The sequence below is a fragment of the Cuculus canorus genome, chromosome 17 (assembly GCF_017976375.1).
Source record: "Cuculus canorus isolate bCucCan1 chromosome 17, bCucCan1.pri, whole genome shotgun sequence".
Classification (NCBI taxonomy): Eukaryota; Metazoa; Chordata; class Aves; order Cuculiformes; family Cuculidae; genus Cuculus; species Cuculus canorus.
Genome location: NC_071417.1, coordinates 9,638,660 through 9,653,995, shown reverse-complemented (window position 1 = coordinate 9,653,995; position 15,336 = coordinate 9,638,660). Strand labels below are relative to the sequence as shown.

The window sequence follows — 15,336 nt, the reverse complement described above, 5'->3', positions numbered from 1 at the left end:
ATTTTAGCTTAAATCAAAATAGTCCACTTTTTTTTTTAATAGTAACAACTTCTTGTATCATTATGAACTTCACAGCAGTCAAATCTCTTGCTAATTTGGAGCTTTGGCTCCAGCTCTGCCTGACTTTGTATTTGAGATGAGGAAAGACTGAAAACATGAGTGATTACAGGAAAAAAAACCCCTCTGTTCAGCACAGACCACACTGAGCACAAGATGTTATCATCTCCAAAGATTGAGCAGCGCCTGGAAAAACACTGCCTGAAAGAAAACATGCTATAAAATAACGTTCTCAGAGGGATGTGCTGCCTCATCAGTCCCCCTTCCAGGAGTGGAACCGAGGGGACCCCGCTGAGCTCCCCCCGCGCCTCAGCCGTGCCGCCTCCCGGTGACGTCACAGGCGGCAAAGGGAGGGGGCTCTGCTTTAAGCAGCGCGCGGGCGGTGGAGCCTGTGAGGGGGCGCGCGGATTGGCGGGAGTGTGGGTGAGGGGCGGAGCCTGCGAGGGAGAGGAGCACGCGAATGGGCGGGGCGATGAGGGGGCGGGGCCTGTGAGGGAGCGAGCGGATTGGCGGGCGTCCGCGAGGGGGGGCGGAGCCTGCGGGGCGTGGAGACTGTGGCTGTGAGAAGGCGGAGCCTGTGAGGAGAGCGCGGATTGGCGAGGATGCCGGCTGGGGCGGAGCCTGTGAGAGGGCGCGCGGATTGGCGAAACCCGCGACGGGGCGGGGCCTATGAAGAGGTGGTGTTTGACGGGGCGGAGCCTACGAGGGGTGGAGCCTATAAAGGGCGGGCGGCTTGGCGGGCGCGTGTGAGGGGGGAGTGTGGCATCGCGTGCGTTTTCTCCTCAAAAAGAAAACAAGTGGGAAGCGGTTCCTCGGAGATATCGAGATTTCAGCTTGGAGGGGACCGAGGGGGCCTTAGAGCAGTTCAGTGCTTCCTCACAAGGGGAGGAGGAGGAGGAACAGGCGTTTAGCTCTTCCCTCTGGGCGCCGGGGAAGGATTAGGGTGGACAGTGGGCAAAGGCTCTTCCCTCAGAGGGTGGTGGAGCACTGGAAGCGCCTCCCAGGGAAGCAGTCAGAGCCTGACAATATTCCAGCAGCATCTGGCCAATGCCCTCGGCCCCACAGGGTGAGTGTTGGTGTGTCCCGTTCAGGGGCCGGAGCTGGACTCGACGGTCCCTGTGGGTCCCTTCTAACTCAGCACTTAAGATCTTCCATTAAAATAGCACAGAGGGGACTTTTAAAGGCACAAGTACTTGTCCCTGTCTGAAAACTACCAAAAGCTGCTGAAGCTTGCTTGACAGCATCAACTGCTTCTGAAGACCAGGCTGGAGACAATATTTTGTTCATGTTAACTATCCCTTCTGTGATCCTGAGAGATCCTTCCTCCTCGCCTCCCCAGGCAGGGGGGCTGTGGTCCCCAGCGACCCCCCCACGGCTCTGGGCAAACCCTGCAGCTCCAGGTGTTCCCATCGCTTCCAGGCAGCACCATCCTGATCAGCTGTTGCCTTCTCCTCTAACAACAAAACCAGCAGCAGTTTCCCTAGAAAGCAGTTTAAGAAGCAGCTGTTAATTGGAACCATTTATTATAGCATTATTAATACATTTTATCGTGCAGCAATAGCTGCTCCTTCTACCCACCCTGGGAATCAAAAGGCAGCAAAGCTCCCACAGAAATCAGTTTTGCTTAAAGCGTAGTCAAGGTAAAATGCTCAGGTGTTTCTTTTCAACTCTTCTAGCCCTGACCTAGCATCTTCCAGATGCCATCTGAATTCCACATAGTGTGAACAGTGCACACAGCATCAAGTTTTTAGGACTGAACTGATCCCTGGTCCAGACATCTCCATTAAAATCGTGCAGAGAGGATTTTTAAGAGCACAAATGCTTCTTTTCCCTGTCTGAAAATTACCAAAAGCTGCTGAAGCTTGTTTGACAGTATCAATTGCTTCTGAAGACCACGCTGGAGACAATATTTTGTTCATGTTAACTATGGCTTGAGACTTTCAGATGTCCTTATTCGTCTCATCCTCCCTTATTGTGAACCTGGGAAATGAAGGTTGGATGTCAAGGACAGACACAACGCACAGGCATCGCATGTGCCCTTCAGCCATAAGAAAACCCACCCAAATTTACCTCATCAGTGACTGAAAAGCCACTTTTTTGCATAAAGTGGCAAGTCTAAGTGTAACAGCACGTCAAGGGGCATCTGCTTTTGCTCAGAGCTCAAATCTGTCAGGGTACCACAAAGGATTTCAGGACAGTGTTTGCTTTTCAGCTGCTTCGGCCAGAAGATGAGGGGCAAGTTCTGATATGTGGAGGACTTGACTTCATTATGCCTGCCTGCATTTGGCCGATACCCAAGCCAAACAGAGACAGGAGCCACTAAAGATGTCAGAGAAAAGAAACTCCAGGTCTCTTAGTCAACAACAGGTAAAAACAAGACTTGGAGAAGGGGCCCTATGGGGAAAACAAAAGATAGGAGGAGGGGTAGATTAAAGACCATAAACCCCAGGGATGCTAAGAATAGGGAAAGGTGGGGATGCGAGGGGTTCCCAACCTGTACCTTTCATAACATGTAAGATGGAATGTGAGGCTGAATTTTGTTATTTGTTTGCGAAGGAACAGCTGTAAAAAACACCAGGAATGTGCTTCAGGCCAATCTAGTGCTTTTTTTTTCTGTCTGCTTTAACACTGTTATTGAATAGTATTACACAATACTGGTGTCTTGCTTTAAGGTGATTTTTCCAACATTTAGAATACTGTTTTTGGGGAATGTCTTCCTCTTGATCCTGTAAACTGAGAATACCAGAAGGAAATTTGCTGCTCTCTTGAAGTCAGCGGGAAGTTTGCTTGCATAAGGAGAACTGGTTAGGACTCTTGACAGTGTTTCACAGCTTGTACAAAGTTCTCCAACACACTAGAGCTCATCTTTGTCATTATTCTTCTTTAGGAAAGAAGCAAGGATATTGAGGCTTTTCTGGAGCTCCTCCTTCTTCCCATCACTCATTTTGTTCTTCTCGATCAGTTTAGTGATTCGGACGACTTCATTAGCAGCAAATTCTTCTCCCTGCTCCAGCATCTTGCTCATGATTTTCAAGTATTGTTCAGCTGACTTCCTCTCCATTTCTTTTGTTTTTTCTAAGCTCTCTTGCCCCTTTTTCAGGAGAGACTGGCGTTCTGATTTCTCAGTGGTGCTCACAAACTTGCTGGCCAGCATGTCATACTCTTTCAGGCAGCCTGGCATTCCCAGATAGATGCCATTACTTTTCAGCCAGCGCTGAATAGCTCCAGCCTTGACATGGCCGGTGTAAGGTAAGGGACTGTCAAAGTCACCATCCCGGAACAAGTGAAAAATAGGGAATTTTTCCTTATCCAGCTTGTACTTTTCTCCCAGCTCAGTGTTCAGTTTATCACCGTAATCTGTCAAGAGAAAACAAAATAAAGAAAAAGCACAGAACGTTAATTAAAAGAAAAAAATAATATAGGATTCTCTCCTATGCAAACTGATAAATACTTGTGTCCAGAGTTTCCACACTTCCTAGTGCTGAATTACCATTAGATATTGCAAAGAATAATGCAAGACTCTAACGGTGCTTTACTGTGACTGTGATAGTATAAGACATCAGCAGGACCTCTGAGTCCAAATCTAGTTCTCGTTTATGGGAAATAAGTAGCCTTTCTTTTCCCCTGTTTTGCTCTAACCATTGATTTTATTGTTAAATGGCTTTTTTTTTCAGATCTATGTGCAAAGTGCACGGTTTTCTGTTTTAGTTCTGACACATGCCAAGCTGCAAAATGTTTTCTCATCTTACATAAATTGTATTTATTCTTGAGGGCAGGAAACATAACTTTAAGTGTTTTCAACTATGCTGCTTAGCTAAATCTGTGCGTTTAGAGATGTCAGCACGGATGAAACTTCCCAGTTAGACAATTCCTATGAACTTAAATTCTTCATTCTGCTGACAAAGCAAAGTGACAGTAACCCGCTCTTCACTGCTTTTCTCTTAAAGCTGCTTATAAGAACACCAAGTCACACCTGCCATAGCACAACAGCCACTTTCTGTGCTACTCCAGCAATAAATGGAAGGTTTGCTCAAGGAATTATTCACGATATATTCACTTTGATTGACCAGGCTTGAAGCTAAAGCATGATTCTTGTAAGGCCCATTCCCTAGAAATGGATGAAATGGTTTCTCTCAGCAAAGAAAGGGGAAAAAAAAAAGACAACAAGTGCAGTAAATGAGGAGGATGGCATCCAGTTTACCAGCGTGGGCTGGCTTGCTTCATTAAGCAGCCAAAATGAGATAAGCAGCACTCCTACGCTCACCATGGGAGGCACAGCTCTGACAGGGCCAGACACATCTCATTCCTCACTATCGGAATTACCTCAGAGCCTGTTCTCATCAGCAATGGGAGGGAATATTATTTGCTCCATACCAACCCATACTGTGCACATCTGTCCAGAGTTCCTCACCTGATATGCCCACTTCAGCCACCAGAAGATCTTCACTGGAGCCTGAGCTCTCTGCCAGCTTTTTAAACTCATCTTGTTTCTCACCATATGGATACTGTGTATCAAATTTCACAAGGACAAACTTATGCTTTGGAATTACCTAAAACAAGAAGAAAAAGACAAAACTTTATCTGGTGTCTAAGGGTCACCTAGGGTTGTTTTAGGTTGTTCTTCTTTTCCTGTGCAATGAGTAGAAGCAGAAGTAAAATAGAAATTTTATAATTATGGCTTTCAAAATGACTCATGGCTGTGTGGCGGAGAGTCTGAGCACTGGGTGTTCGTGTTCTGGCACCATATGATAAATTTGGTACCTGGTAGGTCTGGGGGATCTGACAATACCTTAACTAGACAGGATTTGCTTACTGTAAATCTTATTAGCATCTTGGAAGGAAGCCAACTAAACCATTTCCAGTGCGACATTAAGAGGATAGAGACCAAACCTAATGTAATTCTGAAGCGTCAGGGCATGAGAATGGCAGCTCTCTGCTAAAAGAGGAGGCATGGGGAGGTAGTGGAGGTGCTGGAGGTGCGCTGTATTGGTTCAGGCAACGGAGAACTCCCACTTTAATTGATTCCTCTTGGCTTGCGCCTTTTCTCTTGAATTTTGCTCTGCTCAGATGATGCCCTTTCAAATGAGCTTGGAAATGGAATCTGTTGCCTGGTTTGGACTTTTTTCCTCCCTCCAGAATACCTCACAAAGTCTTTGTTCCAGAAAACAGGGTCAGATTGCAACACAGGTCCCCACCTACAAAGAGCACCGCGAGCACTGCTGGGGCAGTGGCAGAGCAGCCAGCTGCCGGCTCCACTGCTGACGATGGTCTCCAGCCCTGGGTGCGTGGATCGTGTTATTTGTTGGCCTGGCGAGAAGCAAGCCCAGTGGGTGCTACAGCTTTGATGTTTCTGCTGGACTATTAAATTCCCTCTTTCAGCATTCTGCCAATTACAACAAATTCTTCTCATTGCAGAAGAGCTGGAAGCTGCTAAGGGTTATGGAATGCCGTGGTGTCCAAACACCAAAAATGGTTTGTCACAGCAGAAACACCAAATGGGGGGCTGGCTTGTGGCAAAAGGTATTTGCTTGCACCCCAGCGGTTTGTTGAGGGCAGACGCTTCGCCAGCAGCCCTGCTGACTGCTCTCTTTAGCTCGCACTGCTACAGGGTGCGCTTTAATCCTGCCATACGCCCGTTCCCTTCCACGGCGCCTCGCCATCTGCCACAGCACAGGCTGCTACCCGAACAGAATCCCTGCCACGCTCTGGAAGCATCCCTACATGTCAGGGTGGTTTAGTGCAGCACAAACCGTGCGAGCGCCGAGCCTAGCAGACGCCTGTTGCTGCCTCCTTTATGGAGACAGGCAAAGAGTGCTCACGCTCGGCTCGCTCCTCTGCACGGCCCCGCCCTGACCCATCGGAGCAGCAGCCGAGAGCGGCTCCCGGTGCGGGGGCGGAGGAGCCGCGGCAGCAACCGTCCCCGGTGCCCCTGGCGGCGCGGCTCCACTTGGACCGCGACGATTGGTTGTCGTCTCCCTCTGCCGCGCTCCCATTGGCTGCCGGCTCCCTCTGCCGCTCCCTGATTGGCTGCCGGCTCCCTTTGACGCGCTCCGATTGGCTGCCAGCAACCCATGCCGCTCCCCGATTGGCTACGGCGCGGCTGCCCCTCTCTGATTGGCTGTAGCCCCCTCTGCCGCTCTCCCATTGGCTGCGGCGCCCAGCCCCGCCACCCGTGCCGTTCCCCGAGACCCCCAACGCTTCCCCCGCGCCAGGAGCGGCGGCGGAGGGTGGGGGGCACCGCGGCAGCCCCGCGGCCGCCCCCTGCTCCCCTTACCTCTGCCCCTTCCCGCCTGCCCGCCTGCCGCTACGGCGGCAGCGACCGCGCACATGACCGGCCGCCCCGCCCCCGAGCGCCCCGGCGGTGCCGTACCTTGTAGAAGGTGATGGAGTCGAGCGGCACGGAGCCCTTGGTGTGCAGCGCGCGGGCGCCGGGCAGCGCCAGGCCGAGCAGGCAGAGGAGCAGGGCACCGGCGACCGCCGCAGCCATGGCGGAGCGCGGAGGAGCGAGGCGGAGCCACCCCGGGGCTCGCCCCGCCCCGCCACAACCGGAGCCAGCGCTGCCGCCGAGCGCCGGGGCACGGAGGGGAGCGGGAGTGCTGGGGAGGGGCTACTTACGAGGGCATGGAGCGATAGGACGAGGGAAACGGCTTCAAATTGCAAGAGGGAAGAGTTAGATTAGATATCATGAAGAAATTCTTCACGATGAGGACCAGGTTGTGGCTGCCCCATCCCTGGAGGGGTTCCAGGCCAGGTTGGACGTGGCTTGGAGCCCCTGATCCAGTGGGAGGTGCCCCCAACCATGGCAGGGGGTGGAACTGGATAAGCTTTAGGGTCCCTTTCAATGCAAACCATTCTGTGATTCACACAAGCACTGAGATAACGCCATCCCGCTCCCACTAAGCATGAGCAGGGAGCTTCCGGCATGGGTGAATGCAAGGAAAAGGGTACAATGCAGGATCCTGCTTTACAGGAAAAAGGAGCAGGGAGAGAGGAGAGCACGCACAGCACAGCTGGTGAGGCACAGCGCTTTCATACACAGTAGCACACCAAGCATAGGGACTCCACAGTGTCATTGCCACAGCCCTCTCAAGCACCTCAGATGGCTTTGGGCTACTCCCATGCACTGCCAGCACTTGCTTTCCTTAGGGATGAAGTACCAGCAAGCAATGCAGAACACCCAGCAGCAAACCAACAGAATATCCTGTCAGAGAACAGACACATCCAAGCTCCCTCCTCACAGCAGACATCATCCCCGACTCAGGTTGCAGGTGAAAAGCATTGAGCACTTCCCCCTCTCTTTCCATCCTCCTCCTTTGCAGGTAACTTGATATCCTGCTTGCCCTTCACCAAGATAGTTTGGTTTCACCAAGCCAGACGGCACAGGCAAGCACTTCAGTCATTTCCAGACCATCTAGACAAAAAAAAAATTAAAGAGGCAGCAAGACCTATTTGTAACGAAACTGACTTTTATATAAATTATAAACCCATCCAGTTTAAAGCAGATCATTTGCAGTTGTGTCACTTAAGTCCGTAGAAGGCTGACGCATCCATATCTTCTACAGTCATAAATTAACAATGAATAATCAAGGGAGAGAAAGTTCAGATAAGGCTGCAAATACAACAACAGGGAAAAAAAACCCTCTAAGATTACTAGCAGTTAAAATAAAGTCATGATTATCAATGATTGCAAAATATAAATGCAATTTTTTTAACAGTTAAAAAGTACAAAAGTGATGGGCAACACAAACAGGCATTGTACATTTTGTCCGCAATGTAGACAAAGCAGGATAGGACTTCTGACCTTTATCTACATCAGACACTGATTTTTAAGCAAAGAGAAGAGTTGAGGAAATCTGTAAAAGGATCGTGGCTCATGATCCCAGTAGTACAAAAACAGTATTTTCTCAGTCTGTAAACAGTAGTCTTGGTAGCTTCTTCTAGGTATGTTTTTCAATTCATCGTCAAAAAAAAAAAAAAAAAGATCCAAAACAAACAAAGAAAAATAAATCCCAAGAGTGAAAAAGGGGAACAGCAGCAATGGGTGATAGCTTGAATGTCTTACCAGGTCCCTGTGGGACATATTCTGGAGAGGAAATGCTCTTTTCATAAGAAATATATATTTAACTGTACACAATTTATAGGGGGAAAGAAATTCTCCCTCAACCAAGCCCCCAAACAGTCAGTACATGGTCATTTTTGTACAGTCTCCTCCTACAGAGAAATTACAGCTTGTGAAGAGATGGCACCCAATTTTATACAACACTGAGTAATACAAAAATTCTATTTTTTTGACAAGCCTATCGTTCACCAGTGGCTGTAACTGGGAACTGGACAGCAGCTAACACTGAGCAGCAGTCAGTATTCCTGCTGTGCTGGCATGCGGATGGTCTGACGGACCAGCCAGTGCTAGACCTGTGCCATGCCAAATGCTGTGACAGGAAGCAAGAGCCAACCATGGTTCCATCTCTTCTCAGATTTTGCTTCAGATGACACACGTTCCCCCACCAGTTTCAATTCTGCTTTTAAGAGAGCTGATGCAGAACACCTTTTTTTTAAAGCAAGTTCTGCTTTCAGGCATAGGCTTTCAAAGAGGACTTTAAAAGCTTGGTTACATTAACCTGATGCTTCACTTAGGTTTTTCACCATTGTTTCTCAATACGACTGAGTGAGTTCAGTCAGTTGTAGCAGCAGGGGAAGGAAACTCCAGCATCAATCAGGTGCCGGGCTGTCCCCTCTGGATGAGGGTGCTGTGTCAACTGTGCATTCAATGCTGGTGTTCGCGCAGAGCCCTCTCTAGTGAGCCCTGCCATGGGGAGGGAGGGGGCAGGAACATCAGCAACAGCGGTTTGCCTCCTTGAAGGAAAAGGGGCAGTGCAGATTTCTGGCTCAGTGCTTCTCTATGAATTGAATCATCTCAGTAATGGGACTGTTTTCACTTACCCTACACATTTCAAAGCATCCGTTTCAGTCATCAGTCTTCCTTTAATTTCAGGAGCATGCCCTGCTTTCCAGAAAGGTATTTCTATACAACATACAGGAGTTCAGTTGGCTTGTTTGTTTTCTTGTTTCCAGGAAAAGCATTACTATAAAACAGACTTAACACATTTTGGTATTCCTCCAGCCCAGAGCACTTACCAGACATTGCAATTAAACCATCAGGACATCCATTACAAATTAGACAACCTGCACACATTATTCTTTCCCTTTCAGGATGGGGCAAAGCAAAACTAAATCCAGCAAGAGCAGCAATGTGATTTTTTTTTTTTTTTTTTTTATACACAGGGGATTTATTTTAAAAAAATACTCTCAACATTCTAGCAGTACTAACAAAACATACTCAGGAGAGATGACAAAGGGAGGAGGATTGTCAGCTCTCTTAAAACTTTAAATATAGACTTCAGATTCTAGCTGCTTTAAATCAGAAGATGAGGAATCTGCAATGTCTGACCCGTCCCTTGTATTGCAGGTACATGTACTTTTTTTTTTGCCTACCAACTTTAGGCTGCTTTTAAAATGAAAAAACCCAGCAGAAATGCAGATTCAGTGGGAGCAGATGAAGTGATTGCTCTTTCTAACAGAACATCTAATGACTAGTACTTGAATAATCAAAGATCAACTGCAAAAAGCAAGCATATAGTTACAAAAAGTATTCTCAGCCTCATACCACAACGGAAGCAAAAGTTACCTCTGCCAACTTAAAACCAAAAGCCAAAAGGATTTAATTTCTATTAAAATATTTAAATCTTAAAGTTTCAGTAATCTAAATACACTTTTTAAAAGTCTTGATGTTTGCTGCTTTACATTAAACTGACATGAAATCAGACCGCAGTGTCAGACCTCACTGCAGCTATTATATACAAGGTCTCTGGTTTTGTCTTTTTTTTTTTGCTGAAACACTGATTCCCATCTCTCTTTCTCTAAAGCTTAACAGCCAAGTTTGCTCTTCATCAGGTTTGTAATTTTTCCAGACGTGAAAACAACCTGGGTGTGCACTGACACCACCTCTTCCCTCCAGCAATTCCCTCCTTAGAGGAACTTTCCTTACTCCCACCCTGCGAGGGAGGGCTGGGCTCTGCGGCGGCGTATGCTGAGGGTGTCCTCCAATGCAGCCCCACCTCTCCCTGCTGGAACCACCGCACTGAATTAAGTCAGTAGAAAGAGGTGGCTCGTGGACAAAATGGGCAGCTCCAAAGTGGGTTCCTTTCATTGGAGGTGGCTGAACGCGGGCATCTACAATTTCTGCATTTCTAAGGCAAGGACCATACAAAAATTATAAACACTGTATGGTGATGAAAATACAACTCCTTTGAGATATATGCTTTACACTGGATTTCTATTGCTGCTTCTAAAGACCATCTCCAGTTGTTTCTAGAGATCAAAAGGGAAGAAAGTTAATTTTCTTCTGTTGCAATACGCTTATGAACATGTATAAAAAGTGGTCAAACCCTGATAAGGGTCCCTGCTTCTCATTTATGTACAATAATTTAAATCAGCTCAATACATCTGTAATACCTAAAAAAATTGTTTCATGATTTTAAGTCCTTCATGCATTATGAGGAAGTTCTGTATTAAAGTGATGGTATATTGAATGTCACTTCTGTCTGGGACTCTGGTGTCACTCCCCTGTGGAGTCTGTCAAGGATTCGTTTCTCAGATCTTTAGTTTTTTAATGGTATCAAGTCTCTTTTTCAGCAGCTCTCCAATTTCCTGAACTGAGTGATGGTAACTGCTCTGGACCTTCACTTGCACAGTCTTTGTAAACTTTTTTTCTTCCTGCAAAATGCAAAAGAGAAATCATTCACTCCACAGGTAGTGTTTAAATCCTCCTGTTAAGCTTCCCCCACCATCTCAAACACTGATAAGAATTTCATGAGGACCACAGTGTAAGTTTACAAAGGGAAGGTCATCAGCACAGAAAAAGGAGCACCTGCTCGGCAGCAGGAATTCCTGCAGATACAGGCATTGCCCAGCCAGCGCTGGGAACACATTAGCATTTCTTCAAAACTTCTGGAAACATCCTCGTGCAAAACATTTGTGGCTGAAATCGAGAGCAGACGTTGCATTTTATTTCAATCAGCATTTATTAAAGTAGAGAATCTCTACTTTAGAGATTCTAAACTAGGAAAGTGAAGTCAAACAGCAAGTGAATGCCAACGGGCTAAGAGACTCACAATTTCAGAGCATAGTGAGGTGCAGTGCCTGGGATGGGTTCAGATGTCACTAATTCAGCAACACTGGCACCTAACTTCCCAAAGGGATTAGATTCCCTTTAATGCACAGTTTCCTAAAATGACCAAGCCAAAAGGCTTTTACGAGGACCACCATCCTGCAACACTGTCGGCATCGCTCCTGCAGGCAGAGTGGGGTTAGCTCTGACCCATCACGAACGATGCAGAAAGAACAAACCCTGTTACCCAAAGCAGCAGCTGTAACCGCTGCTCTGTCAAGAGGCAACTTGCCATCAGGATACTTTTTGCAGACACTTGGACAGATAACAGCAGAAAAGCCTGTGAGACACAGCCTGAGTAAACAAATCTAATGTGGGAAAAACCTTATGTCAGTGGCACAGTTCAGCTGTCACACTGCCAGGATCGCTCCATTCGCACCAGAATTTTCACTAAGGCCTGAACATGAGGACTTTTTCCAAAGCATCTTTTAGCTTCAAACACAGTTCCAGGGCTGACCACAGCCACACAGACTGCATTTATCAGGATTTGCTGCTACAATGTCAAACAATAAACACAATAGTAAACATCACGAACACACAGAGGAAAAGCTGCAGACTCCCACAGATGCTTCTGCTCAAATCCATGTGGATCTAATGGTTGGGTTCTGCAGATCTGCCTTGTGTAGTAATTTGATACCTCACATCAAAGGGAAAATGGAGGGATTTGCTGACTCAGTGAGGAACCAGAAAAATCACAAAGATCAACAATTACCTGAAAATGTCTTAACCCTTAAAAGTGAAGATTTTTTTATGATAATAAGAAAATTTATTCTTTGGTGTTATTTGAATTGGAATACTGGAATGCAGCTTCAAATTCCTCCCCAATTCAGAAGCCTGCACATCTCCCATCTAGACCAACATGAATGCCAATGCCCTGCAGGCCAAGTTTCCCTTTTTAGACAAATATATCCAAGACCTGTTTTTGTTTTAAATGCTGATTCCTAATGGAATTTGTAGGTAACACAGCTTCTGCCTGTGCCTTCTCAAATCAGTCTCTATCACTCCCCAAAGTAATACTGTGAGGAGACGACTCCTTTCTCAAACTTTTCTCCTGGAATTTGCAATCTTTCTTTGACCAGGAGCGTGACTCACTGCTTCTGGGCTCCTCTCTGCTGATGCCTATTCCACCACCTGCGCCTTTTACCTCAACCTGTGTTTCAAATGCACCATAAAAGAAATCCCAATTCTATGCTTTCAGTCACCTCTGGGCTCTTTAGCTGGACACTATTTTCAGGACCTCAACCACTGTTTCAAGCAAAGACATCCATAGGAAGTATTGAACTGTTAGAAGATCTCTTACAACAGTAACATTAACCTGTCTATCACAAAGTTTAACTCTTATCTAATTCCTATTGCTTAAAAAAATGAAGCCTTCTCATTAGGTCCATGCTTCACATGTCTAAACTGGCCTGTAGTTTGGCATGTGTCATGCCTACTTTCCCTGTATCACTGGAGGAGAAGCTGCCACTTGTTTTTCTTTAAAGTTCAAGTAATAATTTCCAGGGAAGTGACTAACTAGCACTAGGTTATTACTGGAATAAGTGTTCCGCAGCCATTATGGCATGCTAAAATACAGATAACAGAATAAGTATTAACACAGATAAGAAAATAATGCTAAAACCTTAAGTTTTTCTTCACTAAGACAGCACACAAAATGAAAATATTTTCAAATTCCTGTGTTTAGATCCAATTTTTTGATATTATTTTGCACAGTGAGCTAGAACTGATGAGATGGGGCAAAGTCACTGTCACTATAAAAAACCCTAACTTGGCACTCTAACACTAAGCTTCATAGCAGCCTCGTCCTGAACTGCTGATTTAGAATTAAATCATAACAGATAAGGGTTTTTTTGTTTGTTTGTTTGTTTTTCCTTCCAGTAAAACGTTTTTGGGAAAAGCTGTCAACAAAGCCATGCAACAGGCACATACATACAGAACACACAGGCGTACAGAGGACATAAGCAATGATGTAAGTTCTTACCTGTAAAAGCAGAGTGTCCTTGAGGGACAGTTCTTCAAGTTTTAGTGCAGTCAGAATTATTTCAAGCCCTTTGATGTGATCTATTACATTGGACGTTAATGTCTGTAGTTCAGTAACGTAATCCAGAAAGTGTGTAAATACAGGTGGCTGTAAAACCAAATACATTTATAAACATGCCTACTCAAATGACTATTTTATAAGACAACTGACTTCATAATGTCTCGCATTCCATTACCCCCCAATGCTAAGCTATAATCTACTTACCCAGACAAATACCATCAGTTACCTACTTCACTACAGTGCATTCAGGCCAGAAAGGCCTGTGATACTCTAAACTGTTTTTCCTATTAAAAAGCTGCTACACGATGTCAGACGTGGCATATCACTATTTGATTTTAAATAGAAAAGGAGTTTTAGAAATTAGTACGAAGTTATCTCTAACTCACATCAGCTTCTACAACGCAAAGTTTATGAGAAACTGTTTATTAGCATGCCATCTATCCTGATTTTTTCAGTACAAATATGCTGTTGGATTGGGGACGGATGAGGAAATTAAAGTAACATCCTTACCATAGCTACACTGCTTTCTTTTTTTTTCTTCTTCTTTTTTTGCAGGTTGGATTTAAAAGGTCGAAGGACACTGTCACAGTAACTCGATACCCACAGGGCAATGGAGATCGTCTGGAAAAAAAGGTACAAGTACATTACAAGTTGCATTTACAGGAGGTTTCTATACTCACAAAACTCTGAATAGTTAGAATATGCAACAAAACCCTTACTTTCATGAGTGACTGTCATCAGAGACCTTTTACTGTGTTTTAGTGCCAATATTTCTACGATAAAGTACTCCAGAATTTAGTTTCCAGAGGGGAAAAAAATACCTCAACAAAGAAGACTAGGTTTTCTAACAGGTTTGGATGAGTTTTCAAGATGCCATCTCTGACTTCGATCAAATCACCTTTACATTTATTGAACAAGTCTGAAAAGAAAAAAGAAACGCCTTATTCAGGACATGCAGATTGACTTAAAGGCATATTTTCTGTACCATACATATCTCAGTGCAGCGTGCAAAGCTGTCAGAGAACTGACCACTGAGCAGCTAATGATGACTTTGGCCAAAGCCTCTTGAGAAGGTCCATCTCTCAAGTTTCCTCTGAATTGTCAGTATCTCTGCTCCACTTATTAGCACGCCTGAACCAAGGCAGACAACAGTTGCTAAGCATAGGCTGCAAGGTAGCAAAACAATAGGACATAGTGACATTCTGCGCACGCAATAGCCTTGTGATCAGACAGGCCAAGGGAATCTCAGCCTTGTTCTCAAGTGTCTTTCAAAGAGATCTGCAGATGCATTAACACACTTCCCCATAACTGCAGCACACTCAGCAGCATATCCTCAGAGCACCATGAAGCACTACCTTAGCTACCAGTGTTTACTCTTGAGTTACTATTTACCTGTAAGTCGTTCTACTAAAGACTTGAGACTATTTCCTATCCTTTCCTGGATTTCTGCTGAATCTTCTGAAATTAAAAAACAAAAACAATGTAGTTACACACCACAGGTACGTGTATTTTCTGCTTCCAGAAAACAGAGGCATTTCAGTGTAATTTAGTGTTAGCAGTCAAAAGCAAATACAACTGCTTTCAAAGAGGATCTGGTATTACATCAAGATACACTATACAAAGATGAAGTATAGCATAAAACATTAAATGAAGGTGTCAGCTCCCAGATAACTTAGTATCATTAAGAAATTAACATGTGTTTGGGCCCACATCAGCCAATGCCTGGCAGTTTTCATCTCGCTCCCTCCCACCGTACACCATGACAACCGGGTTAAACCCTCGCCCTTCAAACACTTACCTAAGCCATTGGTATCTAGTTCATAAATATCACTAACAAGACAAAACAAGCTAGTCTGGCACTGACAGCTGCCATTACTGAAGAAGCCAGCCATTCGGGTAGGAGGAGGGCCAAGGACAGGATACTAGGCAAGAAGCAAAGAGAAAGATAAAGGTGTTGCAGCTTTTCCTTATCCAGAACACAGTGTTTGTCTCTGGCACATCTCTCAGTCAG

At 45.5% G+C, this 15,336-nt stretch overlaps 2 protein-coding genes across 3 annotated transcripts in view; both read right to left on the bottom strand.

The window, feature by feature from the left end:
- Positions 1–1,563: 1,563 nt before the first annotated feature.
- On the bottom strand, positions 1,564–6,583 carry ERP29 (endoplasmic reticulum protein 29). The gene is made up of 3 exons (XM_054082080.1): positions 6,428–6,583; positions 4,469–4,607; positions 1,564–3,414 (listed from the first exon to the last, which is right to left on the bottom strand). The coding sequence occupies exons 1-3, from the start codon at positions 6,542–6,544 to the stop codon at positions 2,912–2,914; spliced, it is 759 nt and encodes a 252-aa protein (XP_053938055.1). The 5' UTR covers positions 6,545–6,583; the 3' UTR covers positions 1,564–2,911.
- Positions 6,584–7,515: 932 nt separating this feature from the next.
- Positions 7,516–15,336, bottom strand: part of NAA25 (N-alpha-acetyltransferase 25, NatB auxiliary subunit) — a 30,197-nt gene continuing 22,376 nt past the window's right edge. For both annotated transcript variants that reach the window (XM_054082587.1, XM_054082588.1), the window contains exons 19-24: positions 15,124–15,247; positions 14,718–14,783; positions 14,147–14,244; positions 13,836–13,946; positions 13,266–13,412; positions 7,516–10,830 (exon numbers count right to left, since the gene is read on the bottom strand). In XM_054082587.1, the coding sequence (XP_053938562.1) occupies positions 10,708–10,830; positions 13,266–13,412; positions 13,836–13,946; positions 14,147–14,244; positions 14,718–14,783; positions 15,124–15,247 (669 nt within the window). In that variant the 3' untranslated portion in view covers positions 7,516–10,707. The remainder of the gene's footprint in view (positions 10,831–13,265; positions 13,413–13,835; positions 13,947–14,146; positions 14,245–14,717; positions 14,784–15,123; positions 15,248–15,336) is intronic.